Source organism: Polyodon spathula, chromosome 37, assembly GCF_017654505.1.
Source record: "Polyodon spathula isolate WHYD16114869_AA chromosome 37, ASM1765450v1, whole genome shotgun sequence".
NCBI classification, from domain to species: Eukaryota; Metazoa; Chordata; class Actinopteri; order Acipenseriformes; family Polyodontidae; genus Polyodon; species Polyodon spathula.
In genome coordinates, this window is record NC_054570.1 from 1,562,867 (window position 1) to 1,576,522 (window position 13,656).

Here is a 13,656-nt window from a genome sequence, read left to right on the forward strand (position 1 = left end):
ATTGGAAGAGACTCTGCAGAAGCAGCAGTAGTTGTTAATGATGCAGAGTTCACCCCCCTAGTAATATAATAATAATAATAATAATAATAATAATAATAATAATAATAATAATAATAATAGTGGGTAAGTGTAGAAATATCAGATTTTATTTTAAAATTGCAATGCCATTAATCACCAAACCTACCATTATAATAACCATTCGCCTAAATATTAATAGTTAAGGCTGTCTATCTAGTATTATACAATGAAACCATCCTGCCTGTAACTCTGGCTGGATTGCATTTCCATGATTGCTTGAAACCCAACCACTCTGAAGGAAGAACATAAAAATCACTTAGGAGAGAATTTGCATCTGTCTCCCCGTGTGGGTGATGGGTATTATAAACTGATCAAGATAAAAAAAAAAAAAGAGAGAACACTTTTCCTTATATTTTCGGGGGGTGCAAACGGTTAACAAATCTATGACCGTGTAAAAGAGTACAATTTTAGGAAGATAAACAAAAGCCATTAAGTGAATCAGTAACTAGAGATTTTAAAAGCCACGTGTTTTCATGCAGAAAGACAGAGCAGCAAAGCGATCCCTGAAAGAGTGCCCATGACGATCTGTACAATTTCTGCTTTCAAACATCCAGATCCAGAACCAGATTCTGAAAGAAAAACAAATAACACTTCAATTAGGGTGTGCGAAAACTCGTTAGTCGGACTTTGTTTAAGAAGTATTGAAGAAATCCAATCATTGGCGATAACAAGGGCAGTTAACTTCCACACTGAGAGTTTTACAAGCCGATTGGAAGAATGTGTTTTGAAACCAACACATTAACGAACGTATTTATTGGATACAGACAAATAATTCTTAAAGGCAATTCAGAGTACGAGTAACGAGTTCTTAATTTAAATACATTGCGACGGATAATGAACACATAACGCAGCATCAAGTACTGTGAGCTTATCTTTCCCATGCCTCTCCAATCTTAGCAGCTGGTCAACTGGGAAGAGCCACGCTCCCTCTACAAATACACCAAGTACAGGGGAGCAATTTTCTAATGGAAAGGTGAGTTACTTGCGTTGTGATTTACTATGTAGTACTGTTTCTTTTTTCTTTTTTAACAGATATGTTTTCCCGCAGCTTCTGGTTGATTTGAGTTGAATTTGACCAGCACACCTGAGCACGCTTCGGGATTCCAAACGCATTTAACATTTCTTGAATGGAATGGAATGTTTCCCTTACAAACCCAATAAACTCACCAGTCACAGTAAATTCGTTTACTGAAGAAGCGTTTCTTCCAGTCACTGAGTTCCAGGCTACGCATGCGTAACGTCCCCCGTCAGCATTTCTTACAGAATCGATCTGGTACTGTGAGCCCTGGTCAGCCTCTGTCCCATTGAAATACCAGGTGTAATTACAAGGGGGGGTAGACTGAGCCGAACATGTGAATGTTACTGATGACCCTTCAGTTGCTGAGTCTGGTCCTGTAATAGATGCCTGCTCTGGTCCATCTGCAATGCACACAGGGTATAATTTAAAATATAATAGACTTTTGCATATACAGAAACCTAGCTTCTCCAAAGAGGGGAATGGAGCCCTGGTTGATGATGTAATCAACATTGGAAACGCTTTCGTTATCCCATTTATATTGCAATCTAGTTACAAGGGATTTTACTGGTAAGCCTTTATCTGATACTCTGCATACTTAAATGAAGGTCTGATCAGGTCCATTTGCCATGCACGCAAGACACGTGTGAGGATCTATACTCTGCCCTGGACTGGATGCTCCGTCCCTGCAGTACTAATCTGTCTGCACATACAACTTGTCTTAACCCTAAATTGTTATTTTTTATCTCATATTGTATTCTAGTAGCATTTACTGTAAACTACGCCGTATTTAAATATTGTCTGTGCACGGTAGTCTTGTACTGCCCTGAAACACCTATAACTCGCCTTGGATAAAAACGTCTGCCAAACAAACAAATAAATAAATAAATAAATAAATAATCTATAAACAGGGGAGCAGTAAGAAAGAGATCAGTAAGCAGCGCGGAGACAAGGGGGTCTTTGGATACCTACAATTGACCTGCAATCTGTGTCCAGCGCTCGTCACTTCAACTACAGGGTTATTAGCTTTACATTGATATTCTCCATTATCAGACCGCACCACTGGATTGAAGGAGACTGTGCTGTTGTTCACAGACAATGTTATTCTGCCACTAGTGGACAAGGGCTGACCGTCCTTCAGCCAGAGCCTTGAGGAAACAGTCTGTGATCCAAGCACATCGCAGGTCAGGTTTAGAGCCTGGTTTTCTACTGGTTCGTCAGGGTTGGGGTTCACAATCACTGTTCCTATCAGAGCTGCGAATACAAGGGACAGAATTAGCAATTCTGCTATTAATGTGACATGTTGCTTTGTGCAGAAATGCTGTATTTGGTGCCCCAGGGAAGTGATCGCAAACTTTGTCTTAAGAAATTCCTTCTCTAAATAAACATCCATCAGATAAATAATAATAATAATAATAATAATAATAATAATAATAATAATTTTTATATAGCGCCTTTCATAGTGGACCGCAATCACAAAGCGCTTTATAGAGGTATGCTGTGACCTGTGAGATATAAAACCGAGGTCCTATTGGAAGAGACTCTGCAGCAGCAGCAGCAGTTGTTGGTTCACCCCCCTAGTCTCTGTAAGTCGCTTTGGATAGAACGGTTAGAACCGTGTGAATACGACACTTAAAGTGCAAAATCAGCATTAGAAGAATTCTGATTCACCAGGTGGGTGTTTGGGGGGGGGGGGGGGTTCAGAAGCATGAATTAGCCTCAGGATCCCACTTCATGGGAAAGGTGAAGCTCAGACACGAATATCTGAGAGGGGAGGGTGGGAACACTGTTCTAGATGTGCTTTAAGGGAGGGGGATGATATCAAATTACAACCACAAGAGGGACAGGAGCTAGAGGCTGAGCTGTTATTTGCGTACAATATCTTTTGGCAGGTATTTCCAGTACGGTTATGCTATACGTATACTATAGCTAAAACTAGTTTATTATTATTATTATTATTATTATTATTATTATTATTATTATTATTATTATTTACAGTGCTTACCTATTCTTTACCGTGCTCTCACGCTTTATCGCATTGTGGTATTCAAGAGATGGGTAAAGGGCCCCTTTCTCTTGAAAAGTTTCCCATAATAAAACCACAGCAATATATAACTAATCAATGGGCAACCGAAATAACATTAATGACCCCGCGATTTAAGATTCTGGGTGGAGCACTGCTCCTCTCCGGTCTGGTGAATGTCAGCAAGCGTTCTTCTCTGCTGCCGGGCTGGGTCTAGACTAACAATTGGATTTTGGCTGACAGCTGCACCTTCCCCCAAATCATGTTTCGACTTTAATAATGGCGTGACTTCAGGGATGGGAATAAGAGTTCCATTGCATAGCAGTTTGATCCATTCCTGGTTTCACGCCGAGTTTAAGGATCTAATCAAACTCGTATTAAAACCTGGAATGAGTGGAACTCCTACGCACAGACACGCACAGACACTCACACACAGGTACACACACACGCACACTCACTCACGGGCACACGCACACACTCAGACACACACACACACACACACACACGCCAGTTAGTAGTGAAGGGGCGCATTTGAATATTTATTCCCGATTTACTTACTATGCACGTTCACAGTGACAGTCCCAACGAATGGTTCCACCTCTGCAGACACAAACACGGTTCCCTCAAACGTGTACACCCCGGAGTCGTTCAGGTAGACGGGCTTGATCTGCAGCGAGCCTGTTTTCTTGTTCAGGGTAACCCTGTTCTTGTAATCGTGGTCTATCTCTGGTTCTGATCCGGCCCAGGACACCACAGGCATGCTTTCGGGACCAAAGATCCAGATCATCCCACCGAGGGGTCCCGGGGGTTTAATCTCCAGCAGCACGCTGCCCCCAGCCAGACCGAACACGGGGTCTGTGACGGGTTTTACTTCCAGTACAGCCAGACACCCTAAAAAACAAGACACAATACAAACTGTCCCTTTACAAGACTATTATTATTATTATTATTATTATTATTATTATTATTATTATTATTCATTGCTACATTTACATATCATGATAATACTAACAATAACACATGTTGCTATAGGAACTTATGTAAACGAATTATTTGATAGCCATGCACAATTTCAATAAAAAGTTACTTTAAAAAAAAAAGTCATTACAGGCTTAAAAATGCACCTTTCCTTTTCATCCTAATAGGTCTATTTACCTGCACAGAGCGATCCGACGATCCAAACCACGATGCGCCCTTCCATGCCGAAGTCTTCCTGCCGCCTACGCTTGCTGTGTGCTGTTCCTAAGAGCCTGGGTGGGACTCGCCAAAAAAATAGCTGTTTTGTACCCTAGGGTGGAGGGGGGGGGGGGGGGGGGCTATTTATTGGAAAGACGGGCTGCCACACGTCATGCGCACATTGCAAACACAGCAAAGGCGCGCAATGCTACACTAAGCCTCGCAGCAGCAGGGTTCAGGGACAAAAGCGTGGCTGCACCCATCCCACTGCAAAAACGAAAGACGCGGTATTTAGAAGGGACTTTGATTTAAAAGATGCGAGTGCTCTGTTCGGGAAATGTTATTTTGAATGCTTTGCTCCGATAAACGATAGAATACACCATTATTATTATTATTATTATTATTATTATTATTATTATTATTATTATTATTATTATTATTATTATTAGTAGTAGTAGTCTTAGTAATCTAGTATAGTATAGGAAATACTTTCTTTTAGTTTCTTTAAAAATGTTTCCATTCATTGTCACTGCCATAGTAAATGTGCTTTAGTTTATCATGGTAATATTGACATACGAAAACGTGCATAATACTGTTATATATAATATATAATATACAATATTTAATATATAATATATAAACACAATGTGGTGCTGGGAAATTATATTTGGGCTATTTTTCCTATACATGTAATTATTCGTTCCGTACATGGGATCAAACCAACTACACACGGTAAGCACTCAACGCATAAACACTTCACAGATATTTACCAGACACCCTCATCTCCTATTAGCAAGGGAGGTGTCGCCTCGCAGTTACCTGGTCAGAGCAAACAGGTCAGTATCATACAGCCGCGCCTCTGCTGTAAATCCATAACGACAGCTTTCAGCACAAAGGGAAAGTGCGGATCAGAACTTGCACTGTACAGAAAAATACAGAATAAGAACTGACCCCGATCAATGGAAAATAGATAAGTACTAGGTACTTAAGAACCAGCTCGATATTTAGAAATGGTTTATATATATAGTATATATCATGCTTAAGAACTTTAATGTCATCATTATCAACACAGAACACACATCACAACATCTATGCATAAAATTATTCTTTATTTCAATTTTTTAAAGGAGATTAGTAGATATTTTTGTACAGATTTTTTTTTAAACACAGTTACGATATATATATATATATATATATATATATATATATATATATATATATATATATATATATATATATATATATATATATATAAATAAATTGATAACAGTCTTACACATGGTAGTTCCTCACTAGTACCAAAAAAACCCAAACATATAATCGGTTTTCTAATGCAGACTGCACCTCAGTACCGATCTAGAATTTAATTTAAGGCGGAGAGAAATCCTGGTTGTGTAACTGTGCCGAGCGCTTTCTTACTCTGAGAACAGTATCTCTCTTGCTAAGCCAGCGGTTATAATGGGTTCGTGTGCGTGTTTTCCACAGTGATATTCAGTACAAGGCTTGTGAGATTCGCTGTGTAATTAAACCTGTTCTGAAAACCACAAAGACTGCGACTCCCATCGGCGCTCTGAAACCGGGTCTAGCCGACTCACGCTTTACTGTAGGCGATACAAACCGCATCTTTCCCCGACGTTTTCCTGCAAACACATATATAATATATGAATTGAATCGTTTGCTTAAGCAAAATAAAAGCCTCAAAATTTGAGTCAAGGGAAGCAAAAAAATGACCCTTGAATCGAAATGTCAGACCCGAATCAAAAGAGGATGCCGGCTCTGTACTGTGAGCTGATCTGTTTGTCTATCTATCTGTCTGTCTGTCCTTCTTAACCCAGTATATATTGACGACACGCACCAGGCGGGATTAGAGACTGGAGCCTGGAACCGGGTTCGACTGGAAAGAGATGCGTTTTACAAACAGGTTTTTTGGGGTGAAATAGTAAACTTACAAATAAATCAAATAGAAGTATCAATAAATAAATAAATATTTATTATTATTATTATTATTTTTTTTTTGCCTTAGCTTAGAATGCAAATTGCACTATGACAATTAACCGCAGCGACTTCGTATCCATTAATTCACAAAAACTGGGGCTGCTTTTTATTTATATATTTTTTTTAAGCACGTGACGAATCCACCCTGCTTGCGGATTGGACGACCGTTCAGTCCCAAGATTGCGTTTGAAAACAAATGCGAGAATGGGCCAACGCTGCCATCTGCTGTAAGCACGCATGTAATTAGTAGCTACGATGTAAGCACACTGTCATTAGAGACACTTCGTGGAAAGGGTTTCCGATATTTCCAAGGAATGACTGCACGGTTCTGCAGCCTCTGCATCTCTCTGGAACTCGGCAATACTCCACAGCACCCACTAGATGGCGGTAAAGACCTATCAAAGTTATATAAAAGGTTAATTTATCAGTCTGTCAGGAAACAATACAGATTTATTACAGAATTAAAACCCAGTGCACATCCTTACAGGGTGCCCTCGCAATCCCAGAGTGGCGCATACACATGAGTAATATAATCATAATGTCTTTATTTTTATAGAGCGGCTTTCATAGTGGACCACCATCACAAAGCGCTTTACAGAGGCAGGCTGTGACCTGCACATTATATGCAGAGTCACTTACAATAGAGCATTGATTTAACATCTCAATCGCAGGACGGAGCACAAGGAGGTGAAGTGACTTGCTCAGGGTCCCACACAGTGAGTTACAAGCCCCTGGACTTAAACAAACAGTGGTTAAAATATATATATATATATATATATATATATATATATATATATATATATATATATATATATATATATATATAGTGCAAAGTTTCTTAAAACACCTCACGATTTGTCATCTATAGCTAGATCGCTGCCGGTGCTTTACCTGTTCGACTCTGCCTTATAGAATATAATGGATCCCTAGTCAGCCATTCGTGTCTCTCAATTTATTTTATTTTTTTCTGTGAAACAACTAAATTGGCTTTTAAATCGACCCAGGCTTATTTTTTGCTTAACTGGCAGAAACAAGATCGCAACATGTTGAAACGCGACTTATCTTTTATTAAAGCTAGAATAAAAAAAAAATACGCTATTATCGAGCTGGACACATTTTAATACAAGCGAGCTGTATGTCAGCACACTGATCTCTAAACGAAAGGGTTAAAAAAAAAAAACGTGACTCGCTTGTTTTGTTAAATGAATTTAACGAAAAAAAATCGTGTTTTTTCAGTCTGGAAATGTGGTCGCCTTCATTCTTTTTCTGTTTTGGATGGTTTGCTCTCTTTCGGGGTTTTAAATAGTTTTTCTTTGGGAAGTGTTTTGCCTGCCTATTTGAACCGGTCACAAAATACGTTGTGAAAAGTTTCCCTTCGTAAAAGCAGAGCTAAGTAGTAAATCATGCATGAGAAAGAACAGTAACGTGTGGTAACCGTATTAAAAAAACTAGCAATAAACTACCCTTAAATTCACCAAGGCAAAAACACACAGAGACACACACACACACACACACACAGAGACACACACACACACACAGAGAGACACACACACACACACAGAGACACACACACACAGACACACACACACACACACACACACACACACACACACACACACACACACACACACACACACAGAGAGAGAGAGAGAGAGAGAGAGAGAGAGAGAGAGAGAGAGAGAGAGAGAGAGGCACATACTGCAATACAATGAACTCTTTGTGAAACAGACACAGCCTTGCAGCATTTATAAGTGCAGTAACCAATAGGCTTCAGTTTAGCAATCTGCATTACGAGCTGTAAAGCAACGCCCGCCCCCCACAGCCAGGTTGTTCACCCTCCGCCATCATCCCAAGCCTGGCCCCGCTTGGCACGCATTGTGAAATAGAGGGCGAGCCAGAAGAGAGAACATAAACAGAGAGACACTTTTAGACGGAGCGCACGCAACCCCACACTACCAGAAACAAGCGAGCTATCGCCGAGGGACGCGTTTTCAGAGATGAGCAAGCAAAATCCAAACGACCCGGGGCAGTACCCCGAAAAAAGCAACTACCCCGATTCCCCTCCCGCTTACCAAGATCCAGGGGTGGTTGGGTATCAGACGGGTTACCCTGGGCCTCAGCAGTACGTCGCCTATCCCCCTGGACAGGGACCCTACCCGCCCGGACAGGGACCCTACCCGCCCGGACAGGGACCCTACCCCCCCGGACAGGGACCCTACCCCCCCGGACAGGGGCCGGCAGTCACTGTGCAGCCTGCAATCTACTTGCAAAGGGCCCCCCTACAGCACCCCATGCCTGACTATTTGGGGTACTCTATTTTCACCATGCTGTGCTGCTGCCTTCCACTGGGGATCGCCGCTCTGATCTACTCCATCTCGGTAAGTATCTAACCCTGTAAAGTTTGTTTTTTTAAAACGGCATAATCGGACTTCTAAGGTTTAAAGAAACTCGTTAAAGTCAACAGGTGAAAGAACGATGGACCGCGTCTAATTTAACTGCAGACCTGTGCAAAGGGCCGTGTTTCGTGTTTTTTAATAAGCATATATATATATATAATGTATGCAAAGGCTGCTTTGTACCAAAATGATGAATAAGAGAAACGAAAAAAAAAAAGAAAAGGATATTTTAGGCACTTAAAAAGGTAGAATAATTGGTTACAAATATAAATACGTATTCAGGACGTTTTGGACCAAAAAAAAAAAAAGATTTCTTTCAACAGAAAAGTAACGCCAGTGCAGTAGCCGTGTCATGTTTTTACATAGCAGTTTTACAGGAAAATAATTCTAGGGTTTCCGTGACGTCATAAATTACTAGACTCTGGAAAACTCTCCCCCAGCTTTAGCGCGTGATCTTCCCCGCAGCCGCTCCCTTCAAATCCGCTCTCGGGACCCTCAGAGCGCTTCAGGATTGATATCTGTATTTATTTAATTAATGCTTCAGGTTTTTCACTCCCTCGTACTCGAGTGGTGCAACCTGCCTGTTTAATGTGTTTGCATTGTTTTTCACTGTTTGTATTGAATTGCGTTTCTCTGTAATTGCAGTATTATGGATTTCCTTGTTATTGCAGCTTGTAAAGCGTTTTGTGCTGGTTGTTCCACTGTGAAAGGCGCTATGTAAAATAGCTTGATTGACTGATAAACTGCCACAGAAACCCGAGATGGAATTGTTTTCCTGTAACTCAATGAAGGGGCCCCTCTTATTTTTTATAACCTTGTGATGCGGTACAGTCGGGTGTTTTTTTTTAAGCGTCGTGTTTCAGGGCTGTGCTGACGTTTTGTCCGGTTAACCGTCAGCGCTTCAGCTTTATTTTGACGATTCGCCTTTACCTTGTTTTGAATTTCCCGTTCCTCTCCAGTTTCTCTGAGATACGGATGCACCTGCGTCAGCATCATTTGTTTTAACGTATTCTCATTTTGTTGATCATTAATGAGCATTTCTGTGCTGTGGGTGTCGTCGAGTGATTGAAAAAGAGACTTGTCGTGTTTGTGATGGTCTCGAGGTGTCGAAATGGTCAAAGTTCTTAAAATTATACTTTTTTTCACATGGCTCTGGATGCAAATACATCCTTCATCCATGTAGTGTGTGTGCCTGTGTGTGTGTGTGTGTGTGTGAGCGAGTGAGTGTGTGTGTGCCTGTGCGTGTGTTTATATATATATATATATATATATATATATATATATATATATATATATATATATATATATACACACACACACACACACACACACACACACACACACACATAATGTATATATATATAGGATTTACATGTGATATATATGGGGTTGATTGTCACTGCGTATGTTCTTGCTTTTATAGTAGACAATAATGCAACATTACGTTTTTTTTTTTAAATAACAAATATATATTTTAAGAACAAGTTGTATTTATGTGAACATAAAAAAAACACAGACCTCTATATATATTTGAAATGTTGACCCTATGCTGCAAAATAATATCACAGCCTCCACAGAACCAGAGGACAAACAGGGAATAATTGAAAAAGCGTTACATGGTGACAGATCCCACATTTTGGTATATATAAAAAAAAAAAAAATTTAAGACTTCTTCCTATAGGATTTACATGTGACAACCTGCCCGAACCAGACTTTACATGAACTGTAATTCTCTCAGGACTACTGGGAGAACCTGCTGGTTTTGTTTTTACACCAGTATCTGGTTCTATTTAACATGGCCACCAGTTCAAACAAATTCCAATACTACTGTGAGTTACAGCATAAATAACAAAATATGCATTTTTGTACTTTGGGTATGAAGCCAATTAAATATGCGCTAACCTTTGTGTTAGATGGAATTGACCTCGAATTACAAGCTGTTTTACAGCAATGCACTTGAACCGTCACTTTATCACAAAACATGCGGCTGATTTTCAGAGAGCCACATTCAAGCGCACCTCCTGCCTGCGGGATATGAATGGCTGACAAGCATGTCAATCTAAGGGAAAGCAGCTGATTGGTTGATTAGGCCCTGAAGGGAGCTAGGGGACAATTATCTATTGCTCTATCCGAAATCGTGGAAACGGAGCATGTTTTAAAACACTTGACAACACAGTGCGTGTTTGCGAAATGGATTTCAAAACTACATATATGAGACCTGCGTTCTGTCCCTTGTTTATTTCTTTCTGGGTAAGTGTTGCGTTTGTTAGGATTAATTTGAGGATATATGGTTCACAGAAAGCGCTAAAATCAACAGATTGTCCATACAACTAAATAGTTATAATCCAAATTTAAAAAAACAGTATATTTCAAATGAATTCCGGATACAGATTATGCTTTCCCGCGACTTGTATCGCTTTCAGAAATGCTTCCTTCCTTCCCGTTTCACAGATGTTAGGCTGAAATGCAAGGAAAAGCATTTGGAGACATGGTTCATTGAAGCCTCTGGAGAAATAAACTGGAGTTTTTTTTTTATTTTATTTTAATTTTGGAGGGTATTTTCTTCTGCACTGAAAAGGCTAAGGATATTTGAAGTCATTCGGGGTTCTTATTCCTCAAATTCTCTTTTTGTGGGTTTTTTTTTTTCAAATCTGGGGATGGTGGTGAGAAACAATGTACTTAATAGAGAGGCACAACGTGCATTTTGTCTTTGTAATATTAATTCAAGCAGAAGCCAGTTTGGACGCACCCCAAGTAACTTCGTGCCAGCCCAGTACAATGTAATGCACCACAATCTCTGGATTGAAGCGACTCTCAAACTGAGTGGGTGGGTGGTTCGTAGTTTTGCAGAGCTTCAGCTCGGAGCTGTTGCTTGTGCCAAGATTCAACCCCTTTTTTCAGTCATGCAGTGCTTGAAAAGAGCCCTTTTAATGTCCTCTGCCCGTTACTGCTTTGCAATAAATATCTTAAAATTGTTTCTTTAATTATGTCTCGATCCTAAAACTCTAGGTGATGCAAAACTTCTGCCCAGAGCTGTATATTAGCTGTATATTCCACCTCTGTTCCTTTTGTAAGGGTTTTTGAGTTTTTGGAGATCCTAACCCCCGTCTCCCAATGGAGCAGATGCATTGTGGGTGCGTGATGACAGGGATTGGAGTTGGGTTCTCATGAAGTCAATTAGCGGGCGTGCAGCGATGTGGGAGGCTTCCGTTTTGGAGCCGGGTCAGATCGGTACACACGCACAATGTTTACGAGCTTTACTGAGAGCTGTCTCTTACTGGTGTAACGTGTAGTGTTGCCGTTACCATGTATGTAGACGAGCCTCTGTTTGCACAGGGCGCAGTATAACTAACATGCCTGCAAACATCAGCAATCACAAACCGCTGAAGGCCAGGTAACAGGCCTTCAATCTGAAACACAAGGAAACTTAACAATTTGTCAATCATGGGATGCAACACGGCTTTACTGCTGAACAGAGAACAATTGACGAATGAAAAACACATTCTTAGCACCTTTCTAAGCATGTTAACACGTGATTGAAACCGTGCTAGATGATTCTTTTATCCAAAGCGACTTACAGAGACTAGGGGGGTGAACTCTGCATCATTAACAACCGCTGCTGCTGCTGCAGAGTCTCTTCCAATAGGACCTCGGTTATTTTGCGTCTCATCGGAAGGACGGAGCACAAGGAAGTCAAGTGACTCGCTCAGGGTCACACACACAGGGAGTCAGTAGTTGAGCTGGGATTTGAACCTCCTGGTATCAAGCCCTTCTCTTTAACCGAGGGATCATCAAGGCCTCCTTATGGATTGCTCTGTGCGAAGGAAGCATAATGTAATATGATATGTTGAAGATTATTATTATTATTATTATTGGACATTTCTCATAACTGCTTAATGGCAAAAACTAACAGCAATTGAAAAGTGTGACATTTCAAAATCTAACATGAAATACTGTACTGCTATTAAGGTTCTGGTAGACTTTTTACAATATCATATTGTAGTTTCTTTGATTACACAATGTGAAATAAAATAACTAAATTAAGTTCATCTAGTTTATTTTTATTTGCTTTATGTCTCAAATCCTAAAACTCTTGGTGATGCAAAACCTTTGGCCACAGTTGCAACACGCATCACAGAAAGTAAATGTTCTGCCCACTCCTTCAGCATTCTTAGTTAAGTGATCATGCTGAGCGAACTCGTGAGACTGACTGATCATTGCATTCCTGAGCCTGTTTCTAAAAAAGGGGCCCTAATCTATACAGAGATGCCAAGATGTTTAGAGAGCAAGTCGTCTGAGTGAAGCTATCCGATAACAAACTCCCCGTTCCCAGCTGTGCTGCTTTCCTATAGAAAAATGAGAACATATCCAGGGGGACGTTGTACTTGAGAGACGCCTCGCTCGTTCAAATATTCAGCCTATTTGTAAAGAGGACACCTGCGTTACCAGGGTGTTGAGTACAGATAGGGTCCGAGTGAGGGGAAATGCGGCTCCCGTGTAAATTAATTAATTAGAGGTGATGATTTTTTTTTTTTTTTTTTTTTTTTTTTTTTTTTTTAGACCCGAGATGCCAATAATATGGGAAATGAAGAACTGGCCAAAAAGAACTCCAGACTCGCCCGGAACCTGAACCACGCCGGCTTGGGCATCGGCATTGCCATCCTTATCCTGTGGGTCGCTTACGTGGCATTCACCGCGTCCAGGCACTGAAACTGCCGGATAATCGCCTTTACGGAAACCACCTGTGCACTTGCTAAATTAATGGATCGCCACTGTTATTATCCTTCTTATTGTAATTATAAATATGTAACTTGCACCCACGACGCTTTGGTATTACAAATATGTGAGAACATTTAAAACTACAGACAGCCAATAAAAGCCTTACAGTAAATAACACAGTACCTAATAAGCATCGCTTGCATTTTCCATTGTAAAAGACGCGACGGCATTTTTCTTTATCTTAATTTTTTATT

The 13,656-nt window shown here is 40.4% G+C and overlaps 1 protein-coding gene and 1 pseudogene across 1 annotated transcript in view; one reads left to right on the forward strand and one right to left on the reverse strand.

The window, feature by feature from the left end:
* The window catches only part of LOC121304198, a 387,591-nt pseudogene that overhangs the window by 303,263 nt on the left and 70,672 nt on the right, over window positions 1-13,656 (reverse strand).
* LOC121304264 (calcium-binding protein P-like) overlaps window positions 8,102-13,656 on the forward strand; it is a 5,575-nt gene continuing 20 nt past the window's right edge. Inside the window, exons 1-2 of the mRNA XM_041235293.1 lie at window positions 8,102-8,665; window positions 13,244-13,656. The exon at window positions 13,244-13,656 is cut by the window's right edge and continues 20 nt beyond it. Coding sequence (XP_041091227.1) covers window positions 8,285-8,665; window positions 13,244-13,393 — 531 coding nt within the window. The 5' untranslated portion in view covers window positions 8,102-8,284 and the 3' untranslated portion in view covers window positions 13,394-13,656. The remainder of the gene's footprint in view (window positions 8,666-13,243) is intronic.